General features: G+C 38.9%; 1 protein-coding gene across 1 annotated transcript in view; it reads left to right on the top strand.

Annotated features, from left to right (window-relative positions):
* The window catches only part of MOB1B (MOB kinase activator 1B), a 65,122-nt gene extending 40,292 nt beyond the window's left edge, over positions 1-24,830 (top strand). The window contains exons 2-6 of the mRNA XM_036763117.1: positions 2,848-3,014; positions 4,934-5,027; positions 13,805-13,938; positions 17,594-17,757; positions 19,123-24,830. Of these exons, the coding sequence (XP_036619012.1) occupies positions 2,848-3,014; positions 4,934-5,027; positions 13,805-13,938; positions 17,594-17,757; positions 19,123-19,200 (637 nt within the window). The 3' untranslated portion in view covers positions 19,201-24,830. The remainder of the gene's footprint in view (positions 1-2,847; positions 3,015-4,933; positions 5,028-13,804; positions 13,939-17,593; positions 17,758-19,122) is intronic.
* Positions 24,831-27,514: the final 2,684 nt, after the last annotated feature.

Raw genomic sequence — 27,514 nt, 5'->3', positions numbered from 1 at the left:
GCTTTTCTGCTTTCCTTATAATTTTGGTTGCATTGGTTTTGTTTGTGCAAAACCTTTTTAATTTGTATAATGAAGATTATCTATTTTATATTTTGTAATACCCTCTATATCTTCTTTGGTCCAAAATTCTTTCCTTATCCATATATCTGACAGATAAACTATTCCATGCTCTCTTAATTTGTGTATGGTATCACCCTTTCTGTGTAAATCATGTACCCATTTTGACCTTATCATGGTATACAATGTGAGATGTTGGTCTATACCTAGTTTCTGCCACACCGTTTTCCAGTTTTCCCATTAGTTTTTGTCAAATAGTGAGTTTTTGTTCTGAAAACTTAGATCTTTGGGTTTATCATATACTAGATTATTATGGTCATTTGCTATAATGTAATTTGTACCTAATCTATTCCACTGATCCACCACTCAGTTTCTTAGCCAGTGCCAGATTGTTTTGATAATTACTGCTTTATAATATAGTTCTAGATCTGGTACAGCTAGACCACTGTCTTTGGCATTTTTTTCATTGATTCCCTTGATATCCTTGAGCTTTTGTTCTTCCAGGTGAATTTTGTTATTATTTTTCATAGCTTTATAAAATAATTTTGATAGTTTGATTGGTATTGAATAAATAGATTAATTTAGATAGAATTGTCATTTTTATTATATTGTCTTGGCCTGCCCATGAGTAATAGTTTTCCAGTTGTTTAGATCTGACTTCATTTGTGTGAAAAATGTTTTATAGCTGTGTTCACGTAGTTCTTGAGTTTATCTTGGCAGATACACTCCCGAGTATTTTGTATTGGCTAGATTTATTTTAAATAGAATTTCTCTATCTTGCTGCTGGTCAGTGATCATTTCTAAGCAGATGACTCTCACATCTTTTTATCCAGCTCAAACTTCTTATACCTCCAGTGGCTGGAACATTCTGAACTAGATATCTAGTAGACATCTTAAACTCAACATGCCCCAAAGTAAATTCATTATTTTCTCCCCAGACTCCCCCTCTTTCTAAATTTTCTATGACTGTAGTATACCACCGTCCTCCAAAGTCCCCATACTCTTAACCTAGGTGTTATTTTCAACTTTTTCCCTCCTCCCCCAACATGCATTCAACTGCCAAGTCTCATCTGTTCTCTTTGTAATATCTGTCATATACAACCCTTTCTCTCCTCTGACACTGCCACTTCTCAGGTACAGCCCTCACACCTGGACTATGACAGGAGCCTGCTGGTTGGTCTCTCAGCTTCAAGTATCTTGTCCACTTGGCTAACAAAGTGATTCTTCCTAAAGCTCCAGTCTGGCTGCGACACACACACACACACACACACACACACACACACACACAAACTCTTCTCCCAATGGCTTCTTTTTACATCCATGATCAAATATAAAATCATTTGTTTAGCTTTAATAACCCTTCCTACCTTTCCAGTCTTCCTACACGTTTGTCACTTCCATATACTCTTCCATCCAGCGATAACTGGCCTTCTTGCTATTCTTTGGATAGGGCATGCCATCTCCTGCCTCCAGGCGTTTTCATTGGCTGTTCCCCATGCCTGGGACATCAGCATCTCCTGGTTTCCCTTATTTCTTAGCCAAATTCCTGCCTTCTGCAAGGAATCTTTCCCAGTCCTCTTTAATGCGCACCTTCCCTCCAGTTTATCTTGTATGTAACTTGTTTGTACATATGTTTTTGTATATTGTCTCCCCCATTAGACTGTGAGCCCCTTAAAGGTAGGGACTTTTTTTTTTGGCTTTTTTTTGTGTTCCCAGCACTTGGCACAGAGCCTGGCATGTAGTAGGTTTGCTCGCTGACGAATTTCTTTGAATAGTTTTGTATTGAACTGTATTTATATCCAGTTGCTTTTGATGTATAGTCTAATTTGACAAAGATCCTGCTCACATGAAGGAAACCAACCATCTTTTAAAAGATACCAAGACAATTTCTAAGGCTGCTTTCAGCTGATACATTCTTAAATACATTGATTTATGGGCAGTCAGCAGCACGTGGTCATTATAACACATCAAACCTACTGAAACCCTCTATTGCCTAGAAGCAGTTAGAGCCATGACCCAGATCCCTTTATGCTTTTAGAATAGGTGCCATAACTGGTAGATTACGTTGTCCTTAGCTATCATGTGTGATGTTCTGCATCTTGTTTGTATATTTCTAACTCTTTACAAAAGGAGGTGTGATTGAGAAGCCAGTGCTTTTAACACTAGAAGAGAAAATGAAAGAAATTGACCTAAGGCCATTTTGTTTTGTTTTGTATTATAGTCTGATTATAACTTTACAGTTTGTTTTCAGTGTTCACGAGGCAGTTAGATTTATTAATGGTTTCCTAAAAATTCCCCCTAGTGGAAAGCTGCAAAAGGAAATAAGACATAGCTTGAAGCCTACTGTAGTTATGAATACATGTTCAATAGGGAATGCTATATTTATCATTAGTTTTGGTTCTAGATAGTCTGCAGCACTGAAGGCCAAATGTATGGCCACTGTGTGCTAGGGAAATCTGTAATGTGGGCAACTTATTTTTAGTTTTAACATCTGGGCAAACAATCAACAAGCATTTGTTAAGCATTTGTCTTTGCCAGCCCTGGTGCATGCTAGGCCCTTGGAATACACGGATACAAATGAAATTGACTTGGCCTTCAAGGAGCCTCCCTGAGGGGGGATCCCCTGTACAGGTATAAATTAATACAGAGTTACCAAAGTGGTAGCCTGACACTACCTTTGCCCTTCTGACTTGCTCGAGTATTTATTTTGCCAGACAAAACATATCAAAAAGGTTTTGAAAAGCTGTGTCTAAAATACTGACAGTAACTTTTTTGTTTTCCTACTCATAGTGGTAGTCGCTCTTCCAAAACCTTCAAGCCAAAGAAGAACATTCCAGAAGGTTCTCACCAGTACGAGCTCCTGAAACACGCTGAAGCCACCCTCGGGAGCGGCAACCTGCGGACGGCTGTTATGCTTCCTGAGGGGGAGGACTTAAATGAGTGGGTGGCAGTGAACAGTAAGTGGATGTTCTCATCTCTCATTCTTGCGTTCGCTGCTGTGAACATGTGGTTTTGCACTTGCCTTTAATAGGATTTCGTCCTTATGAAGTGTTTAGGATTTATGAAGTCCTTATGAAGATGCCTTTAGTTTCTTACTTGCTGCAAAATAGTGGCCTTTGTTGTCTAAAAGTGTGCTTCAGATTTGAAATTAGATCGCCATGTTACAAAGATGGATTACGTGCATCTGTAGGTGTTTTTAATTCCTTGTGGGGAAATGACTTTTTCATGTACAGAGTGATGATGTTTTTGGTGGATGGTGATGAAATGATGTGAAGAAAGGGTAGAGATGTAAGAGAGTTAAGTATAGAGATTTCTTAAGTATTCATGAATGAATTGATTTTCTTTTTACCTCATAGAAATTGATGTGAGCCTGGTCACAATAAAGTACAGTCCAATTAAAGGAGTAACCTGAATTATCTAATCTCTAAATTAGGAAAAGCACTACAATAAAATAATGTTTTAATTATTGCCGATTATGATTTGAATGAGACTAGTGAGTCTGTTGACAGTGTTGTCGTCCACTGAGAGTTTGTGGGAACTGCAAAGATTGTCAGGCAATGGACAGGTAGACAGAGTGGAATTTGGAACTAAATTCCCTTGATTGGAATTATCAAATCTGTAGGTAACTCTGAAGAAGTTCATTGATTTGCCTAATGCTAGGGAAGTGGTCCCACAGCATGGACACCCAGATCAGTCAGAGCAAGGTACAGATCTCCTATGATGCTGTTCTTGGGTGATTGATAGGCTTCCTTGAGAGGATGCCTAGCCCTCACACTTCTCATAGCCTTCTTCTTTACCTGACCTTCTTCTCTCCCTTGTAACAGAAATGTTTATGTTTATGACCTCTTCTCTTAGATGGAAAGTTCCTTTAAAATGGAGCTTGTGTATGAGTTGAACTGTCTGGCTACTGTAGTCTCTTCCAGCATGACTCTGGGTTGGATTTGTGATCTTGTTCATTTGGAAGCTGCCTCCCCCAATAACACAGTGGATAGAGCACCAGCCCTGAAGTCAGGAGGACCCGATTTCAAATCCGATCTCAGATACTAACTGCGTGACCCTCGGCAAGTCACTTAACCCTGTTTGCCTTAGTTTCTCATCTGTAAAAAAGTGAACTGGAGAGGGAGATGGAGAACGACTTCAGTATCATTGCCAAGAAAACTCCTGATGGGGTCATGAAGACTTAGACACAGATAAAACATCTGAACGACAATTCTTCTGACATAGCCCCCAGTGCACCTAGGCCTTCCAGGGCCACTCTTGTTTCTGTCTTCTACCAAGTTCGCCATGGACAGTGTGATGGAGGCCTTTGTTTCTTCTCACCTGGGGAATATAGTTTTTGAAAGACTTCTTATTCCCTCCTAGTGTCATTTCAATAGATAAAAGTAGCAAGCTCATTTTAAAAAATGATTGTAGTGTTTTCTGTTGTTGAGCTTCTTAAAATCGAGATATTTGGGGTGGAGTGTGTCTGAAAAGGATCACACATTGGGAAAACTACTTGGAGTTTTTGAAAGTGTTGCCATTTTATTGAGGAAAACCTTATTGGTGACAGTAGTCACATGAGCCCACAAAAATAATAAGAGTTTTCTAACTTTATCTCAAAGGGCTATAAACTATAAACAATGTGAAATCATTAACTGTCTCTCTGTAGACCTGACAATAGCAGACATTGTAGAATTTAAATAAGATGGGGTGCCACTCATTGCTTTATTTCAGACTATAATGACTGTGTCATCTGGGTTACTATATCCATCTTCATTTAGTTCATAAAGCCGAGGGGGGAGGAAAACAAAAGGTATTGGGGTGAATGTGATTAAAATTTAATTGAACTTTTCTGTGCATTCCATTTCCATGAACTAACTCTTGAAATGCTTTTCAGCTGTGGATTTCTTCAACCAGATCAATATGCTTTATGGGACCATCACTGACTTCTGCACTGAGGAGAGCTGCCCCGTGATGTCAGCTGGCCCAAAGTAAGCTATGTGGGACTATTACTCAGTGTATGTCTTCTCTGTTTCATTACCCTTGGGAGAGAGAGAAACAACTTAAACATCCAGGCAGAAAAGAAATACTTAAGTCTGTGTGACTATTCCTGGTCATGTTAGTCTCTTGCTCCAAATCTTGCTGTGACTTTTCATTGCTAAATGCTTTAAACTTAAACTCCTTAGTCTGCATTCAGGGACCTCCATGCCTTGTCCCTGGCCTGAACCTGCCTTTCCAACTTTGTCTCCTGCCATGTGGTGGAAAGAGTGTTAGCCCTGAGGCTTCACTCTGCCAGGCAGCACCTTTGGGTGCCCCTGCTCCCTCATCTGTGAAATGATGGCTGTTGGACAAGGTGACTTGGGAGCTGAGCTCGGTTTCAATGACCCTGCACTCCCTCCCTGCTGTGGGCTCCTGGGTTCTCTGCCTCAGGCTTTTAGCTTCGTGTGAAGGAGAAGGGCTTTCTCTTTGTCAGAGACTGGGGTGGGGGGATTGGAAGATGGTGTCGGGGTTTTGAGATGAAGAGAGTGGCAGAAGCAACTCAAGTCAAATGCCCTCGGTTCTCTCAGTAAAGTAAGAAGCAAAATCTTCAGCTTGGGAGAGAAAGTTCAGGAAGGAGGGAGAAGTTTGGATTAGATTAGATTAGATTCTTTAGGGAGGAATGAAAGGACTGCCTGCCTGGCTGCAGTGAGGGCCCAGCTGAGTGTGGGTGGCAGGCGTTGGTGGCATCCCCAGGCAGCACAGATGGGAGACTTCGGCACCAGATTTGACTTTAAGTGATTTTTGCATATTTCCAGAAAGACCTCTTGGGAAATCTCTGCATGGAGCATCACAAGAAGGTACCATAAGTTCTGAGGGTAGTTCTCACAATATCCCTGTTGGTTTAAGGTGATCTTGGGCCTAAGTCTCTTCACCTCCTGGGGCTTAGCTTCCTCATTCATAAAACAGTAGGGTTGGATCTAGTTGTGAAGGTCCCTCTCTGCAGACCTGCACGTCGGCTTCTCCACCATTGCTCATCTTGGAGAGATCCCAGAGTTGCTTAGAGGTGAAGAGAAAGGAACAATTGACTTTTGTCCATGGTTGAGTGGCTAGAATATGGGAGAGATCACAATTGAAATAGCCCTTCCTGACTCTCCAGCTACCTCCTGGACCACACTGCCTATCAAATAGTCAGATATATTGACTGAAGAAGTTAAAAAACCTTGCATGAAGTCATAGCATTAAAGAATCAAAGACATTTAATAGACAGCAGTGGGTTTGTTTTCTGTCCCTTTCCGGTGCTTTCTCATTTTGATATCTTTGTTTTGCTTTTCGATAGAGTAGTTCATTACTTTGTAGTTATGCCTCCTATATCTACTCTTTCTTGCTGCATCTAAATTAAGAAACATAGTCAGTAACATTCCATTTAACCCGAAGAAACCAGCTATCCATTTTATTGTAGTGACTAAAAGAGATTTGCTGGTTAATTATTATTGTTTCTGAGGCATTTATGTATCTGTAAGCCAAAATATTGTCATCTTTGCCTTCCTTATCCTCCCCAGCCGAGCTGCCCTTATGAAGAAGTTGACCACAGAATGTCTGTTTGGGAGTAGAAAAGACAGATGTGTGTTTTCAGCAGTCGACTATCCACTAGTTATTTTTCCTTACTACTCCTTTGTCGTTACAAATGCAGAGGCAGGTATTTGTATAATGTAAAAGGAAAACCCTTACTTTAGATGTTGAACTTAACGAGGGCCATAATTCTTACTGCAAAAACATGTCTCCTACATAAGCTGATTGATGTGCATAGTAAATCAAGTGAATACTTTTGCAGTGTGTTGGATAGTTCATTACTTTTGTCAATTATTATTTTGTTGTGAAGTAACTGATTTTGGCCAGATTTCTAATCTCCAGGCAAAACTGAGTACCACCCTTGCCCTTTTGACAGCTATGAGCTTGGGAAGAGCTGGGGATGTCCAAGCTCCAAGGCCAGAAGTGTTAAATTAGCCCTCTGTATGTGATCTGGAAGGGCTGTGGGTCCTGGTGGCTGTTAAACCATTGGAATCCCATTTTGGTTTTGTACGATTCTCCAAGCATTGGTTCAGTAGAATAGAAGAGGATAATTGAATGCAGTCTTCATGGGGTTTGCTGGGGTGGGGACCTCAAGCTCTGGTCTTTGGTAGGAAGTAGCCTTTTGCTGCCTCAGTTTGGAGGGTAGGTCAGTGATTGCTTTGTAGCACTTTTCTTCTTGATTTTTAATATCAAACTTTAGGACTTAGGGAAAGGCTGCATAAGTAGGCCACTGTTGGGCCAGAGAAACATTTCATAGGATTAGAACAACATTTTTCAGACTAACTAAGCCATGGAACAGTTTGCAAGTTGAAATATATGAACAGGATTCTTAAATTTTTCTCTGGGAGATTTGCAGGAATAGTTGGGACAACTGGGAAAATCATAGAGCAAAATAGAACCCCTTTAAGGTTATTTTTATATCCTCTCAATGGAATGTACTCCTGGAGGGTGCAAGGGCTGTTTCATTTTTATCTTTGTTCTGTGGGCCTCTTGAAGTGCTTTGCAGAGTGCTTAAGAAATGTTGAATTCAGTCCAGTGCTCCACTTCCTGCAAATACAGGAACCATGCTAATCTTCAGAGAAGAACTTTGAGCATAAACTAATAAATCATAGAAAAAAGTACTAATTTTTCCTAGAGTTCTTACTTCCTGGTAATTGCGTATTTTTCTCCAAGAAAACTAAGTTCACTCTACCTTTGAAAGCACTGTCAATGAAAGAAGTCAATGAAATATTCCTTAGGAGTCAGATTTCCTTGCTGCTTCATCTTTTCATTGCTCCTTTTAGTATGTTTCTTCTGTAGCTTCTCTGAAGTATACAGGTGTAGAAGGGAAGATATGGGGGTTGGTAATGGTAGTAGGGGTGATATCTGTACCTGGCCACCAGACACAGATGGCTCCAGAGGAGAGAGTGAGGCTGGTGACTTTACATAGCCTTCCCTCACTTAAATCCCATTCACTTGCAAGTCCTGATGTAATGGTCCTCTTCAAAGAATAAATGACAAGGATGAATAACAATAACAAGGGAGAGAGACAGGAAAGGGGAGGGGGAGGGCCTGAGTTCAAATGTGTGTCATCTTGGGCAAGTTGTTTAAACTCTCTATACCCCAGTTTCATCGTCTGCAAAACGAGGCATGACTCCTAAGTTGTCTCCAGCTCTGCATCTTTGGTCCTTACTGAATACGTAAAAATATCTTGGCTAGCTTTCAGACTTGCCCGGTCTCCTGATAGTATAAAGATTAACTATAATTGTCACTTGCTTTTCACTCGCTGTTTTGCTTCAGAGTGCCATAGAACTACTTGACGAAGATGAGATATGATTTATTTGTCATTTGTTTTTACTTTGTAGAGTCAGAATGTTTTGCCTCGCCGTTTAAACATTTTTTAGGACAGGTGCCTGGAAGGACACTGGAACCTCAATTTTAGCACATCTAAAGGCCATTCATTGCCTTCTGTGACTACTTGAACAGTTTAGGTCATTTTTGTCAGCCTCTTTAAATAGTTTTGCCTTCTCAGCAGGATAGCTAAGCTATTTCCCTTTCTTTGTCTTTTCTTTGGTCTCATGCTCTGTGACTTTGAGAAAGCAGAATCAACTCTTGTCTTGATAAAGAGCAAAAATGTGGGCTTGTGCAATGATTTGTTCTAATCCTATATTGTTTTAATAACTTGAAAATTTAATCTTTGTTGTCTAAGGAGATTGTAGGCTTGGGCAGTTTTCCATTTAGGTGTGGCCTTTTGAAGGGTAATAGGCCCTTTCAATAGCAGATTGCCTACAGAGGGTATTTGGCAATCATCTCTTATCTTGAGAACAGGACCATTGGGTATGAGATATTTAGGTGGGTCAGCTTTCTAATATTAGACCTTCAGTACTGCTATATGTGGGTGTTTTGAGTCGTCTTCAATTTATCTCTGAAAACAGATGTTTCTCTTCCTGCTATTTAAATATTGTATTAGGGTTTTTTTGGTCATACATTTCCATGTTTCTGTGCCTTGGAACTGTATGTGCACATGAACATATGTATAGGTTATGTTTATCTTGTTGCTTTCCCCCTCCTCCTGGCATTGGTGTCTCTTCTAAAGTATTTTCAAAACAGGGCTGCTTTTTCTTTTATTAGATTGGCCTTAAATGTTAGAAGAGACTTGGTTTTGGCTTATCTATCTGGCTTGTTGGTATAATTTACTGTTAAGTCACAAATAACATTAATGATCAAAACCAGTGGATGGATATCAGTTACTTAGCATTTGAATAGTGGTGATAGTCTTGGGACTTTCTTAGGACTATTGCTTTAAACTATTATTAATTCAACTATTATTATTTAACATATCATCAGATAAAGAAGAGCATGCTTTTTATGAAGTATCACTTCTCTGGCCTCTGAGATGAATAGAATACCAGTAGTTTATTGATAGTAGGATAATGCAGATGTTCCTCAAGATGAGGGGAAGCAAAAGAACCCAGCACAATACTTCCATGAGGATTTTTTTTTTTAAGGCACCAGGCCAAGAATCAAGAAATCCAAGGAGGAAACCTACAGTAAGTGGATTTTGCCAGCCCAGGTCCACATAAAGAAACAGTCAGAAGCCTATGGACACTAAGGGATGGGCACAGCCAGAGAAGCCTAGAGCCTGAAGCTGTGTGATGGGGGCAGGAGCAGGGGGTCCTGAATCAGGAAGCATGGAGCCTACAACTATGTCAACCTGACTTGAAGCCAAGGCTCAGAAACCTGTTTTGGTTTTGACCAGAAGGGTCAAAGTTAAGTCATGGAGGGATTAAAAAGAGGACCTGGGAGCAGTTGTATAACGCGTTGATGATCTTAAAAGAAAAAAGAAAAGGGAAGGGAAAAGGAATACACCAGAGAAGAAAGAGTGAAGAAGGGGATGGAATTTACTGTCTTGCATAATCATGAGTTTGGTGTAGAAATACATGAAACCCAGAGAATCAAGTGGAAATGAAGAAGAGAACGGAGGACTAAGAGGCAGGACAGATTCAAAAATGGTTAATCTTAAGTCAGAGAAACTCTAGCTTTGGCAGGTGGAGCATGAAGGAAAAAGAGAGAGAGAGAGAGAGAGAGAGAGAGAGAGAGAGAGAGCGCGAGCCAGCCAGACACACACAAACCTGCGATCAGGGACTGGGCAAGAGGAAGAGAAGAAAAATCCAAGCAAATTGCCTCAGATATAGATCACCATTGCTCAGTCATATCTTGTGTCTCAGCACCTTTTTCTTCTTTCTAACAGAGGGTAAAAATTAGGAGAATAGAAAAAAATATAAAGAGATAGGATAGAAAGACACACAGTAATAATAGCTAGTATTATAAAACATTTAAAAGTTTCAAAGCAGTTACAAATATTGTACCATTTTATCCTCACAGTAACCTCTGGAGGTAGATATTATCCTTGTTTTTTAGATAACCTTTAAGTGTTAAGGCAGGATTTGAACTTGGCTCTCCCTGCCTTCATGCCCAGCACTGCATTTACACTCCAATGACCTCACCAGAAAAAGGAGGGCAGCAGAATGTATTAACAAATACAATTCAACACAATATTATCACACTTAAAATACGCACTTAAAACAAAATTCAACTCGAAATTGAGAATAAAATCTGTTATACTTCAGGCAGACTCAGAAAAGTAGGTATAGCAATCACGAACTCAAAGTAACGATAAAAATATACTTGAGTGAAAGAGCCATACAGGAAAACAGCATTATGCTTTAAGGCACTACAGACAATAGCAATTGTTTAATATAGATTTACGAAATGGCATGCATCATTTAAGGGAAAAACTAATTGATTTACAGGAAGAAGTAGATATTAAAACAATAATCAAGGTACTCTCAGACCTACAGTACCAAAAACGCAAACTAAGTTAAAGATCTGAATAGAATTTTACAAAAGTTAAGTATGCTCAACCTCTGGCAGTTACTGAACGGGAACATAATGGAGTAAACATGGGTTATAAAAATTGATCACAAAGTAGGTCATAAGAACCCCAAAGATAAATGTAAAATAGAAATATTAGACATAGGACGATAAAAAATTGTTCACAAGAGGCATTTGAAGAAAGGGTTAAAAATTAATTGAAGACTAAATGATCCTAAAGAATTTGTAGATTAAAGAACGTATCCGAGAAACAATAGAACATTTCCTAAAAATGACAGCGCACTCAAACTTTGGCAGAGAAGCCAGAGCAGTCTGGAGGAGATTTTAATCAACACAAGAGAAAGAAAAGATTCATGAATTGGGCGTGCAGTAGTCCAGGCATAAGGTGATGAGAGCTTTCATCTGATGATGGCATTGTCAGGGTAGAGGAGATAGAATCAACAGGCCTTGGCAAACAAAACAAAAACAATCAAAATCACATTATTATGTAAGTTAATGCAGAAAAAAGATTTTGACAAAATAGAACACTCATTTCTGTTAAAAAAAAAAAAACCTAAATACTATAAAACATAGAAATCCATGGTCTTTTTACTTAATATGGTAACTAGTATCCTTCTCAAACCAAGAGCCAGCATAAGATGTAATGGAGATAAACCAGAAGACTTCACAGTTAGACCAGGGGTATATCAAGGATGCCCATTAGCACCACTGTTATTTATCAGAAATGGCAATATGATGAGAAAAAATGGAGGCAATAGGCACCGTCTTAAAGGTTATTTTACATAGGAACAGATATAGAACAAAGTGCGAATCAGGGAACAGTTTATAAAACAGCATTGTAAAGAGTTGTAAAGACTTGATGACTCTGAAGGATTGATGAAGAAGTGCTGCCGGGGGCGGCCCCCTCAAGGTGGAGGATGAAGCGACGTTGGGGACATGGCTAGTGTGCTGATTTGTTTTTCTTAACTTTAAGTTACTACTTAGCATATGGAATTTGGGAGGTGTTAAATCAAAAATTAAAAATAAATGTTTAGAAAATAAGATAATAATTAGGAGGAACAAAAGATCATATAAAAAAAAGTGAGTCTGATCAGGCATAACTAACTACAGCAGAAAAAGACCTGGATGTCATAGTGAATTGTAAAATACATACAGAAAGAGCAACAACAGCAAGAATGATAGCAGCTAACACACACACACACACACACACACACACACACACACACACACACCCCTTTAAAGTTTGTAAAGTGCTTTGCAGATATTATCTTAATTTAACCCAGCAACAACTGCGGGAGGCACGTCCTATTATTTCTCTCATTTTACAGATGAGGAAACTGAGGCAGGTAGTGGTTAAGTTACTTGCCCAGGGTCACACAAGCTAGTGTCTGAGGCTGGATTTGAACTTGGGCCTTCTTGACTCCAGGCCTAGTTCCCTGTGCACTGTGGTGCCATCTCATCAATATAATATTATTTAAAGAAAAAAAAAACCAACACTTGGAGTAAGGTGTACACAGGCTATCCCTTTTGCTGTTGTTGTCTTTGATCCCATTCTTTTAAAAGGGACGTAGAAAAATGGAGAGGCCCAGGTCATTTCACATGAAAAGGAGGAGGCAGAGATGTGTTGGTTCTGAAAGAAAGGATTAATTTTAAGTATATGGGGCAAACTAGGTGCTCTTGTGCCTCAGAGGAACAAAGCACTCTTCCCTCACCTGGAGTTGGGGATAGGTAATTTGGGGTTGGGCGGTCCTTTAGAGGGCATCTCATTGTACAGATGAGGAAACTATTAACTAAGTAATCTTCTGGTGAGCTTTGTCTTTTCTCTATTATGTACTTCGCTCCTGTTAAGTCATTAGACATGTCATTTTAATCAGGCAGTACATGTCTCAATTCTTCCTCCTCAAATTTACTTCAGACATTGCTTTTATACTTTGGATTCAAAACAAGGGGTGAAGAATTCAAAACAAACTCGATAGCTCTTCAGGTTGTAATTTACCAACAATACTTGTGTTATTCACCTCAATTTTATGAAAATGCAATGGTGTATTTGTTGAAGGCAGCAAGAATCTCATTTGGGAGAGTAAGAAGGATATCTGGATTAATTCCCCAACCAATTCATCTTAAATTAGAAGTAGACAGTAGAACTATTGTCTTGGGAAAATGACATCTTATCAGTGTAGAATTGGAGCTTTCATTTATTCCTTAGTGAAACATCTGAATTCTCATATGCCATATTTCAAAATGACAACTTTTTCTTTTTTTTTTTTAACAGTAACTCTTAAAGTTAGTAAATTCTTTGCAGGTTTCTGTTTTGCCAGCAGTGATTTTGACTTGTATGACTTTAAATCAAAGGTTTTCAGAAAAGTTTGTTGAAACACATCCTTCATCTATACTTTACCACTTCCCTGCAAAAGTCCTAAACCCAGCAAACAATGCCTCAAAACAGACACCTTAAAACCAATTGAAAAGATCTAACTTATGTGGGAGGAATTCTTTTCAACTCAATAAAACAAACTACTGAACTTAGAAAGTAGCATGAAACAGAGGAGTAAACAGTTCATTCTACTCTGACATTTATATAATTGTCTGACCTAAGGGTTATGAATGAAAGGGAGTCATATGGAAATAACAAGTAGGGGGTGGGGAGGCCTGGCCTGGAAATGGGAAGATTGACATGACAGCAGCTGCCCAATAATAGCAGTTGGTCATAAAACCCAAAACTAAATATAATATGAAGATGATGATGCCTGTCGTGATAATTTTTTTAGATTATTTAGGTAAGAAAAATGGGTTCCTTTTAAAGCAAGTATGTGTATTTTGACATTTTATGTCTTTTCTAATTCAGATATGAGTATCATTGGGCAGATGGAACCAACATAAAGAAGCCTATTAAGTGCTCTGCGCCAAAGTATATTGATTACCTGATGACTTGGGTACAGGACCAGTTGGATGATGAGACATTATTTCCATCCAAAATAGGTAAAATCACTGGTAGAGTTTGGATACAGCGATGTCATTTAGAATTCTTTATGGTTATGGGAACACTACCTCTCTCCTCACTCTTTTGTTTCTGGTTCCTGCTTTGTTTTTCTCCTGCCCCATGGTGGGGTGGTTTGCTTGCATTGATGTGAGTAGAGTAACTCCGAAGGAAATAATACCTATACCCTAATCTGAAAGGTAAAGTTTATGAAACTATTGGGTTTTTAAGAAAAAGTTGGTTGTTAGTTGTTTTGGTTGGGACCTGTGATTTCATTGGTGTATAGCATCCCCAGTACAGAAATTCCATTTCCTGATGAAGACAGGAAATCATCTGTAATTTGGTTTTATATTGTCGTTTAGAGCACCAGTAAGGTAGGTACCATTATTTACAGTGGGGAAACAGTGACAGACTGAAGTATGACACAGGTATTTGTCATAATTCTGTGTAAATGTGCATAGCGTCAATAAGACGAGAGAGACAGTAATGGCATAAAACACAGGTAAATAGGAGATTAAAATATTCCTGTGAGCTGATTAAATGATGGTTTCCTTAGAAAACCCAGAGAAATTGGTAAAGAAACAAGTAAAGCATCTGGATACAAAGTAAAAATAAACCCACAAAAAATCATCACTATTTCTGTATGTAACAGTAACAATAGAAAGGGAAGTCGCACTCTAGAGGCAACTTGGTAACGCAGTAGATGAAGCAAGTACTTGCATCTATTTAATTAAAGCTCAAAGCATTATGATTTCCAGTGATTGAGACAGTGATTCTAAAAATTTGTGTACGTCAATGAAAAGAACAATGTGATAAGTTTGGCTAAGTCGTCAGAAAGGTGTTGCCTGTTGACTAACCTGCTACATTTAAATTTATGGATTTTTATGTTAGGAGAACAGATTGATTTAACTTTTAATTTCTGGGTATTTAAAAGAACCTAGAGCCAGGAAGACCTGAGTTGAAATTCTGCCTCAGACACTTACTAGCTGTGTGACCCTGGGCAAGTCTGTCTTAACTTCTGCCTGCCTCAGTTTCCTCATCTGTAGTTCCTACTTCCTGGTTATTATGAAGATAAAATGAGATATTTGTAAAGCACTTAGCATAGTGCTTGGCACATAGTGGGTATCGAATAAATGCTTCTTTCCTTCCTTTCTGTTTCATTCAAAAGAACCATAAAATTATTTGAGAATTGGTCTACCAGTCCATATTTAAGGCTTATACAGGGTGTCCCTAAAGTCTGGACACATAGGGCAAAAATGCATATTTTGAAATATTTGGAATATTAACAGACCTTAGTCCTCTTGACTTCTTTTTCTGGGGTATGCTAAAGGAGAAGGTGTACTCAGTGAAAATCACAGATGCAACACGATTGAACACATAAAGAGTGAATGTGCTAAAATTGACAGCAATATGGAGTTAATTGCGTCGAGTTCACGTTCAAGCACATCAACCTTTACATCACAAATGATGGAAATCATATTGAAGATGTTATTTGTTAATATTGTAGTTAAATTGAAATAATAAATACTCAAAGAAATAAAAAAAATAAGTAATTGGTTGGAATCTTCAGTGCCCATGATTGGACCCCACTGACACAAAAAAAGTCATGATCCTACTTAAAATTAACTTATAGATATAATCTTAAACTAATAAACTACTAAGAGGAACTTGGCAGAGCTAGACAACATTAGAATAACAAAATTGGAGGAGCAAAACTTTGAAATCTCAAGGGAAATATGGGTAGTAATGAATGGAGAGTGGCATTTTTAGACCTCAAGTTATATTATAAAGCAGTAATGATCAAAACCATAGAATCATAGAGTTAGAACTGGAAAGAGCTTTAGGGGCCACTGAGTCAACCCCCTCATTTTATAGATGAGAGAAGTGAGGCACAGAGAGGTGAAGTGACAGCCAGTGAGTATCTGAGGCAAGATTGGAACTGGGGTCTTCCTGACTCCAAATCCAGCATTCTTTCCATTATGTCACCTAGTTGCCCCCAGCTATTTCATATTGGTGAGAGAGATCGTTGGAACTGACTAGATACAGAAGAGTCAAAAATAAATGACAATAGGTCAGTGTTCAGCAAACTTGAGAATATAAATTACTTTGAGGAAGAACTCCCACTTTAACAAGAACTGCCTGGAAAAGGGAAAGCAGCTTGGCAGCAAATGGTGTTAGGCCAGCATTTTGCATCATGTACCACATACCACAGTAAGCTCAAAATGGACACATTTCCTGAATATTAAAACTCATACCATATAATAAGTGAGAAGAGAAGCAGAGGAGGTAACTCTTATAGCTGTGGCTCTGGGGAGGATTCTTAACCAAATAAGCATATAGACAATCATGTAACTTTAGTTACTTGAAATTAAAAATTTTTGTGTACACAAAAATAATTGATGAGGATAAGAAGTGAAACACTCATTTGGGAAAATAAATTGTATTTAACATCTCTGATAAAGGTCTAGTATCCAAGGTAATAAGTGTCCATAGGGAACCGACACAATTATGTAGGAACAAAGCCAATTCTCCAGTGGATGAGTGGTTCAGAGGATATGAGTAGATCATAAAAGAAGAATAGGAAACTGTGAACTGAAAATGAAAGTCTGCAGCTTTGAAAACTACGTGAACTCCTCCTTAGGGGCCGGTGAGTCTATGGAAAAGTTAGTGTTTGGTTCCAATCTGAGTGGGCCACTTCCTCTTTCAAATCTAGATTGTTGGAGCCTTCCTGGGATGCTCCTCATGACTTTATTCAGCAACCCTGAGCACCAGGCTCACATTGTCGTGGCATGAGATCACTAACATAAAGAAAGGCGGGCAGACGAATACCACCTGAGGTTTCACCTGCACCCAGTAAGTTGGCCAAGATGACAAAAGATGGGTGAATGGTGGAAGAGCTCTGTTGGTAGTATCATAAATTGGTGCAGCTACTGTGGAAAACAGTTTGGAATGATGAGAAGAGAGTGACACAGATATCCACACCTTTGACCCAAGGATCCCTACCAGCAGGCAGATTCCCCAAGGAGATGAAATGAGAAAAAGAAAAGTTCCCTCCTACGTTGAAATGTCAGCATTTTTTGTAGTAACCAAGAACTGGAAGTGCTGAGCAAATGGGGTAAATGACTAGAATAGAAGATTAATTTATTCTAAGAAAATGAATGTGAAGAGTAAGCTGAATCTGGGAAGATTTGTATGAACTCACATAGACATCAGAAAAGCAAAATATATAATGGCTATGATAGTCTAAAAATCCCAAATGAGCACCATGTACAATGATTGTAATGACCAACCTGAAATCTGAAGGAAAGGTAAGAAGAGGCACCTTCCTCCTTCCCGTGGGCCCAGCAGGTCCTTGGTGCAGATGTTACATGGACCGGCCAGCTTGGGATGTGCCCATTAGTTTTGTTAAAAGTATTTTTATTTTTATTTGCTTTGGAAAAGATTCCTTGTTACAGGGGATGGCTCTCAGTAGAGATGAGTGGAAAGATGTATTTGGAAATAAAGATAATATTAAAAAAACACCAAAACGATATCAGTAAAGTAAAAGAAAAAAAGATTGCCTCTCAGCTGCTCCCAGTGTGATTTTTATATTTATGCATGTCACCCTCCCCCGTTAGACATTGGGTTCTTCTTTAGTGCTGTGCTTTCATTTCCCAGGTGTCCCCTTCCCGAAGAACTTTATGTCGGTGGCAAAAACTATCCTGAAGCGTCTGTTTAGAGTGTATGCACATATTTACCACCAGCACTTTGACCCAGTGATCCAGCTGCAGGAAGAAGCCCATCTTAACACATCCTTCAAGCACTTCATTTTCTTTGTGCAGGTGAGTTGAATTGGGAAGCTTTTTGCTCTTAGACCTGACATACAGAGGAAGGCTTCTTAAACTTTTTCCCCTTGCAGCCTCTTCAGAACTTTTTAAACTGTTGCAACCCACACTTTAAGAAGTGCTGAATGACTTAGAAATGCCACGTGCTGATGTGCTGTCATACCCCCTTCCCTCCTCTCCCCTCCCCACCCCATACTACATCTCCATGGCCATCAGTATCTGGAGCCCTTCTATTCTGGATCACTTTCCTGTAAAGACCTCAGCTAGCTGCTAAATTTATCTTGGCAACACCAACCCATAGCCTGCTTCCTGGCACATAGTAGGCATTTAATAAATGCTTACTTGATTGTTTCTTGGCCTAAATAAGCTTTTAGCACACAACATGGCAGTCCAAAACAGTTGTAGAAGGTCCCATCTTATATGTGCCAAGGTCAGAGTGTGTGCGAATCCTCTTGGAAAGGTGAGAGTGGTGTGCTTATTGGTTAACTGACTCTTCTGATAATCTTTCAGCATCTTCTGACATCAGCCTGCTCTCCTGAATTGGGCCTCTGATGCAGAAAAAACTAGCCATTACAGCAACCACATCTGACAGCAAATGCAACATTCTACATTTTGGGGATTTTTTTTTCCATAAGGGGGGTTGATTGCGCAATTTTATGTCTGCAGTGTGTCTGTTATAGTACCCCATTCTAGAAAAACCTTCAAATATGTCATTTAGGAATCAGGTGGATATTGTTAAAATAATCTGGCTTCTGACTTCATTGCTCAACTGAAGCTACTTTCTTCAAAAGTTACCATGATTTCTTAATTATCGAATCTCATGGTCTTTTTGATCCTCATCCTTCCTTACCTCTCCATAGCACGTAATACTGTTGACTATTCTCTTTCTGCATAGTCTCCTCTCTGGGTTTTTGTGATACTGTTCTATCTTGGTTCTCCTACCTGGCTTAGTCTCCATTCCTGGCTCATCATCCATATCATGTCCCCCAACCACAAGTGTTTCTCAAGACTGTGTTGGGCCCTAATCTCTTCCTTCTCTCTACTCTCACTTGATGACCTCGTCAGTTTCCATTTGTTTAGTTATGTCTGTGCATATGAGACTCCTGAGCTCCAGCCATGCACTTCTATGTAACTTGAGAATTTCAAACTGAATGTCCTTTCCCCCACAATAACCACTGCCTTTTTTTTGAACTTCCTGGTTCATTAGTGGTACCATCATCCTCTTAGTCACTGGTGTTTGCAGTCTTGATATTATCCTTGTTTCCTCCATGTCCCTTACCCCACATATCTAAAAAATTTATGTAGGATAAAAACATGTATAAAATGTTAACCTTGTCTTTTTTCTGTCTTCATGTCATTTAGGAGTTCAACTTAATTGACAGAAGAGAACTTGCTCCACTCCAAGAACTGATCGAAAAACTGACTTCAAAGGACAGATGAGAGCATGGAGGCCTGTTCCAATCATGTCTTGCTTAAATCCTGCTCTTAGGAATAGAATTGGGATTATTATTTGGTTGGGTGGTTTGGGGATTCATTTGAGTTTATTTTCCTTTATTTTTTTTCTCCTAAATAAATTAAAACCTTTTCTGTTATTTTAGAGGCAACCAAGATCCATTCTCTATGCTTTTGGTGGAACACAGTCTTTTCTCTTGGTGACGTACAGTGGTGTGGACATTTTTGGTTTTTGTTTGGGATTTGGGGAAGTGTTGGAGATGGGGTCTACCTCCTTGTAGGCCTTTAGCTGATGCTATGTGCTTGACCCTACTGGTGGATGGGTTTTACATGGTGTAAATTGTGGCCCATTCCTAACATAAAAGACTTACCTTCTTAAGTGCCTTGGCAGAAGGCTCACTTCTGAGGTGCAAAGTGCAGATGTAGTAGACTGAGAATTGCTAAACACAATGGACTGATCACTACCCACAACACTTGAAGATGATGATGGTGATGATGATGATGATGATGTTTCTGTTAGATTATCTAATTTTTAAAAAGCCATAGTTTGCCTAAATTGGTGATCTCCAGCTTTTAATACATGAAGAAACAGAATTCTTGAAGATGTGAATGTAGATCTTTAAAAAAACAACAACCAGAAATAACATTTGTCAATCATTTATGTTAGTAATGGTGGTATTGATGTATGTTACTCTGTTCACCAAATGATGAAAGTTCTGTTACGAGCAGGTCTTTTTCCACCCCTTAATGTCTGTGATGGTGAAACTGGAGGAGATTAAAATGTGTTCCCATACAGGCATGGCTCTTCCATACAGACACGTGCCTGCACACTAGGTCGTAAAGTATTTATTGCCACCTCCTGAGGTGATACAGCCAGCCCCATCTGGGAGGTTTTTCACCAGTTGCCAAATGAGCCATAAACCTCCTTCCACTGTGAACGTAATTAAAAATATTTCCACTGAAATAATATTTAAGAAAGGCCTATCTTAAAAACTCATGAAATCAGTAACAAGGGTGAATCTCCTTGTAAGCCCGGTCTCTGAAAACCCCTCCTTCTTGTACTTAGAGCCAACTCCCATTAGTAGAGAATTAAATACATCTTTACTTTCTCAGCATAGATGTTAAAAATGGAGTTGAGGGAGAGTTTTTAGGAGTACGAGTTATTTTTCAACGCTTTCATTTAGTGGATGGAGCTGTCGTGTCACTAAAGAGTGACTAACACATTTAACAACACATTCTTGCTGCTGGCCTTTTGTGAAGGTTGGCTTTTTTTTTTTTTAACTCCAGCTAGTTTCTAATGGGAAGGAAAGTCTCTATTATGTGGTATAATTAAGTATTCAAAACAGTGACTAACTTTAAAATTAACACCAGTTTTCAGTGAGTTCCATCCTTTTATAACACTTTAGTAAACTGAATGTTTTGTACATTGTGCCAACAGCTTTCACTTAGGTATAGCTGTTCTTATGAAAACTCCCAGATTTCCGTGATCTCTTCTCTGATACCAGTGTCTGCCTCCTGGAGCTGGCCAAGTCCAGTCCTCCCCTTATTCTTTCTTGCACAGTAATTCAGATTAAGAGCACTTTGGGTAGCTTTCCCAATGAACAGATCAGTGACATGATGAATGTCCCCAGTGTCACTACTCCTCAGAACTGCCTTTGCTCCATTCCTCAAGACAGTAATGCCTTGGCAGAGATGCATCCATCTGAGACTGGTAATATTTACATGGCACAGCAATAAAGTGCTTCTCCTTTAAGGGAAAAAACGTATCTTATAGTTAGCCAAATAGATATTAACTGAATTAGTTCAGGAACAACTGGGTGTCAAGTAGTTTAGGGATCCACAAAGGATCTCATCTGCACAGAGAAGTAAAGCACAAGGTCACCCAAGTGGTCTTCCATATCACATCTCACCTTATGTAAAGCCTCTAACAGCAGCAGGCTTGCAGTCAGCCAAGTGAAGAGAGAATGAGGAATTGCACCTGATAACGTTCATGTAGCGCTGTTGTGCTGGGTAGGATGATTCTCTAAGTCTAAGCTCATGTTTCTGAGTATATGTTGATTTCCCAGTGTTTGTAGATAAGCTTTTGTTCTCACTGTGCCAGAACCTTAGGTACCTGCCTCTGGGTACTCCTTTCATCAAAGACTTTGGGATTGGAGGATGCTGCTACTGTTTCTATGTGTTTTATGTAGAGAGGCCCTCGTTAAGGAGGGGTCTGGCTTACACTCCTTGGTTTTAAATATGGCTAGAAAGTAGAAATTCCCATAACATAAAATCAATTACTTTAAGATAAATTGTTTAATATTGATTTTTTTTCCACGAGAGGTTGTAAAATCCATTTTGGCATCAGATTTTACTTTTGCATCAGAACTTAATTTGAGGTCTCTGTTTTTCAGGCTTTTTTCTTCTCTTGACCTAAGTTCAGAAACATTTTTACTGTTCTCAGATACATGCATCCTTAAATTCCAATCAAAAGGTTAAGAGAAAACTACCAGTGGTGTTTCTTTAAAAACAAAACAAAACATAGGCTAGATACCCTTGGTTAAGTTTTAACAGGATAGAAAATTTTAATGATTAAAAATTGAAGGAATATGGATAAACTTTTAGTTAGCCATAGATGCTGCTGCTGGCTCTGACTTTTTAAGCTCTTTCTTTCCTTTCATTTACATGTAAGCCAAGCTGTTGAGTCATGGCATAAGCCTGAAGTCTGAAAAGTAGGAGCGACTGTTTAGATGAGTGAATGTATTTAATCACACAATGGGTAAGCAATTGCCTGGTTTACCCAAAGAAACGAAACACTACAGCCCCACACTTATTCTACTGGAAACATAGATGGCATGGACATTTTGAAATTCATAAGATTCTATTTTAGTTGTTAGTTTTAAGCTCCCCGTGCCTCCTCCACTTGCTAGAAGGCTGTACCAGTGGAAGAGAGGTACTTAGTGCTTTTCTGCTCAGTGATAATTGTTGAGGTGAGAACCTAATATGTAGAATCTAATAAACCCCAGACATCTCAACTATTATATGCAATAACATATTCATCCAAATAAGTGTTTCCTCATTTTGGGAGGCTATCACCATCACTCAAAATATCTTTGGAATTCCTCCTTTCAAATTGCCTTCTGAACCAGTTTATTAGCCACACAAGAAAATCTGTATCATCACCTTACATTAATTACATTACAGCCACACCTTCATTTGAACTAAAAATAGTATTATTCAACTTAATTATCATACTTATTCAGCCTGCTTGCCTCTGGATGACTTCTGGCTGCTCCCCTAAAATGACATCCATCCTTAAATTAAGACAAAGATATGTGAACATGGTTGATGCTCAAAAAACTGTGTTACAGGCTCTGACGGCAACTTGAGGAGTTCCCAAGATGATTTTCAGCAATGTCAGGACCATTTGAATCATTGTATAGCTTCCCAAGTGCACTTAACCTTGTTTGACAATAGAAATTCTGCTATTTGTTTTTCTTTTAAAAAAAAAAGTCATTCTTTTACCTTCTAGCCCTGCATCATAAAAGCGTCCCTAAGGACTTTGGCATTCAGGGACTTTGGCCACAAAGATTGTAGATCCTATTTGACACTGTGGGACAGTTTAAAATAGGAAGTAGCGTGGCCAAATATCTTCATGGTTAAGGCAAAGGAGTCCAGAAGAAATGTACTTGCTGGCCCTCATCAGTTCTAGCCATGTCCTCATTCACACAAAACAGTAATAAGAGACTGGAGATCACTGTATGTGATCTTTTAGTTGAGCTGGAAGATTGAATCCACATAGCGTTCCTGCTTTTACCATACTGCAGCTTTAACTTCTAGATGTCTCTTAGGAAAGACGTGGACCACACCTGTGGTTTTTGAAAAACCTGGGCACAAAAAAATCCAACTTGTTTTGAGACTAAACTGGATCCGTAAACAAAATGATCCCTTGAAACATTTCTAGATTTCTGTATATTACAAGGTGATTCTCAGTGTTTTTTAACATTAAGTACTAGAGTTTTGTGTGGTAATCTTAAAATACAGGACAGGAATCACTGTCTTTTAGCTATTGATAAGTTTGTCCATGAGTTTTGGATGGCAATTTTTCGAGGTGAACCTACCTCATGATTGAAGAGGAAGTTTATGTTGTAGAGATGGAACAGAAATTCTGAACACAGATCATTCTATGTTTTTTAAGACCCTCAAGTCAGGGATGTGAATTCACTTGGGAAATACAGAACTACATAAAGCTGTTGCTGGTAGCTGAAGTAATGTTTAGTAGCTTGGGGGGAGAAAAAGATAATACTGGTTGGAACGTCAAATAGTCCATGTCTTCCATATGGCACAAAGGAGAACTTGGAAAATTTCACTTCCTTAAGACAGAAACTAGAGGCACTGATTGACCTTAATGCATTCTTCCACTTTGTCTCTTTTTCTCCTTCCTTCTCCAGGTAAGTTGTCTTTGTGCTGCTATTAATTTTCTGTACCTTTCTTCCCTTACTCTCTTCCAATTAGATATCTGGGTAGTCTTGATAGCCAACATTCTTGGTGGTTCTGAAGTGTTATCGATACAAAGGTTTTGGGTGTTGTGTCAGAAGAGGTAATTAATATCCTTACTGATTTTCCTAAAGATGACTTGTTTGGGTTTTATTTAGAGCTCTTAAAAATCTGCATCACTGAAGTACCAACCACTGATGATAAGATTGTTAGTGATGCAATGGCATTTTGCTTTGTTTTGTTGTTGTTATTCTTTAAGACAATATTTATTTCCCTTAATGGAAAACTAACATTGAACTCTTCAGCTGGGTGATTCTTGGTTTGCACATGTTTTCTCCTATGGCTGAAATGCAGTTCTTCTGAGTGTTTCAAAATAAATTTCAGGAAGTGCATTTTCATTTTAAGAACACTTTTCTCTCTTAAGATTGTTCTTCATAGATTATTGTATTTTTAGGAAATTGTTTTAAACATCCACTAACTGTAGTTTGTTATTTTTGTACATGTCCAACTAGGATTCAGCAGCACTGTTTGTCCAGGGAATGCTTCTGTTTGAATTCTTCCTGTACTTTGAGGGTGTGTTTACTCTGTTACCACTAGCTCTCAAAATCGGGGACAAGAGAAGAATGTAGTAAATGCATATGGCAGTTTCTGAATGAATGAAAATTTCTTTAGTTAAAAGTAGCAAGAATACTACAAATGCAAGATCTTTCTTATTTGAACATACATGCGATGTTTACAGTATGTTAGACAATTATAAAACCTATAAGGACATGGTCCCTGTTGTCATGGAGTCATATCCACTTTATATTAAAGCAGCTTGAAAAAAATAGATGTAAAATATGAAATGCATTTGAGAACTTGTAAGCTAACTGTGCCAATCTGACTTCAATTTGTAGTTGTTAATGATTATTATCTTAGATTATGCCACTACATCATTTTGATTTTAAAAGAGAGGGAAAAAATGAATGTCAGAAAAATTCATAACATGTTTATTTGAGAGATGTAAATAATATATACAGATTGTGGTATGTAATGATCTGAGGAGGTATTTAAATTCTAGGATTTTTTTTTCCCAGTAAGAAACTGAATGCTGTTTATAAGAGAAAAAAAAATGAATAAATAGCTATGTTTGGCCATGATTATTGTGCCTGGCTTTTGAATGATTGTACCTGTTTTGATACACATACACAAATTCATGGGCTGTTTGTGTTTAGTGGGGTCCTCATGGGAACATGGTCTAGTCCTCCTGTTGGTTCACAGGTGTTCAGAGGTGATCAGGCTGGCTCTGGAGAACTGATTCAGACAACCAAACTCACTAGAAATGATTTTATAAAACAGTGTGAATTTACGATAGCGCATATGCCAGAAAAGACTACTAGCACTGGTATTTTCACAAGATAACTTCTGACAAGTTCACTCTGCCAAATTAAAAGAAAAAAATACAAAGTTGATTAATTGTCAAGTAGGAAATCAGAGAACTGGAAAATCATATGGGAAGTTAACCCATTAAGCCTTGATAAAATTTCTACTCTAGGGATGTTTCTGCCTAAAGAATCAGGATCCCCAAGACTTAGGTACCAGTATCTCTGTGGTTCAGATACAAACTAATGGCTATTGGGGGTGGGGGTAGGGGAACTGCTCTATTGAGAACTGCCATCTTTGTGTTACAGCATCTTTACCTTAGATAAGGTCTGGTACAATTGTTGGACTTCCCTCAATTTGTTACAGTGGGTTAAGCATTTTTTGAGGGACAGCTATGCTCCAAACATTACTAGGTACAGGAAATACCAAGACAAGAATTATCCAGTTCTTAACCGGCTCCCCCCCTTCCTGAAATTTACATTAGGAAGAAATAGGGCAACTAGGTGGCTCATTGGATAGAGCACTAGGCTTGGAATCAAGAAGACTCTTCTTCTTGAGTTAAAATCCAGCCTCATACACGTAATAGCTGTGTGATCCTGGGCAAGTCACTTAACCTTGTTTGCGTCAGTTCTTCCTCTGTAAAATGAGCTGGAGAAGGAAATGGCAAACCATTCCAGTATCTTTGCCAATTATACCAAAAGTCACAAAAAGTTGGACATCACTAAAATGACCAAAGAAGAGAGAAATAATGTATACATATAAAGGCACACAAAAATTCGTACAAAGCATGTGCAAATTTGCTGGAGCAGAGAAGGGTCAGGAAAGGCCCCATGTAGGAGGTGGCACTTGGGCTGAGCTTTAAAGGAAGTCAGAAATTCTAAGAGTGAGATGGGGAATTGGGTGGGGGTGGGGGGGGGTTGGAATTGCAGGCATGGAGGACAGACTGCAAAGATAACAAGATGGAATCTGCATGACAAACAGTAAAAAGAATCACTTAGCTAGAGCACAAAGTTTGTGAAGGGGGGAGTAATGGGTAATAAATTTTGAAAGGTAGGTTGATCACAGGTTGGGGAGGGCTTTATATGACAAACAAAAAAGTCTGTATTTGGTTCTAGTGGCAATAGGGAGTCAACTGGAAATTTTGGGGCAAGGAAGTGATATGGATGCTTTGCAGAGCCCTTCAAGAAAATCCTGGTGGTGGATGGTGGTGGATGAATTGGAGAGAGGAAACACTGGAGATAAGGAGGCCAATTTGGAGGCTATTGCAATAGTCCAGGTGAGAGATGAAGAGGGTCTGGACTTGGTGGGTATGCAAGTGAAAGGGTGAGATTTGAAAGGGGTCATGGATGTAAAAATAGCAAGATTGGGCAACTGATCAGTTATATGGAGGGACTGAAATTGTGAACTGCTATCTTTCCAGTCTTCTTACACCTTACTGATGAATACTCTTAATTCAGTGATTCTGGCTGTTCCATGAACAAGACATTCCCATCTCTCTCGCTTTGGGCATTTTCTCTGGCTATCCCCCAAGCTTTCTTTAAGTTCTGTTCAAAATCCCATCTTTTACAGGAAGCCTTTCCCAACCCCTCTTATTTCTAGTGCCTTCCCTGTTAATTATTTCCTATTTATCCTGTATATAGCTTGTTTTGTGTATATTTTTTTGCATCCTGGGCCATCTCCAGTTGTCCCGATCTGTATCGGGCCACTGGACCCAGATGGCTCTGGAGAAGCCCTCACTCAAATCCAATTCACTTATAAGTCATGTCATCTTCCTGATGTCATGGTCCTCTTTGAGAAGGAAGGACAGACCACAACCACAATTTGTTTGCATGTTACTTCCCTTATTAGATTATAAACCTTAGGGTAGGGATTATCTTTTGCCTTTTTGTATCCCCAACTCTTAGCATGGTGCTTGACTCCTAATAGGTTCTTGATATTGAATGATGGGGATAAAAGGCAGATAACAAAGGGTGAAGGAGTATGAAAGGAAAGTAGAGACATAAATTGTAAACAATTTTTTCAAGGAGTTCGAATAAGAAAAAGAGATATAGGAATATAGTTTGAGGGTCTAGTGAGGATTATTTAAGAATAAGAAGATTTGGACAAGTTTGTAGGTAGCAGAGGAGTCCATAGATTATAGAAGTCATTGAAGATTAGAAGAAGGGAGAATGATGTGGGTCCAATCTGCTGCGGAAGACAGGAGCATATGGGATCAAGGGTACGAGAAGATGTCTTGACCTTTGCAGGGATAAGGGCCACTTCTGTCTGAGATTGGAATAAATGAGGAGAGAATGGAGAGTCATGTCAAGGGCTTCTGAAGTGTAAAGAAGGGGAGGAGAGTTCATGGCAAGCTGCCTCTTTTTTCAATAAAGATGAAAAGATATCTTTAACTGTGAGAGGAAGGGGAAAGAAGAAAGGGTTTGGGAGTGGGAGAATTGAGACAAGAAAGTTTGGAATTGGCTCT

This window comes from Trichosurus vulpecula, chromosome 6 (assembly GCF_011100635.1).
Source record: "Trichosurus vulpecula isolate mTriVul1 chromosome 6, mTriVul1.pri, whole genome shotgun sequence".
NCBI lineage: Eukaryota > Metazoa > Chordata > Mammalia > Diprotodontia > Phalangeridae > Trichosurus > Trichosurus vulpecula.
Note: the sequence above shows the minus strand (reverse complement) of the source record. Positions and strands in the feature narration are given on the sequence as shown.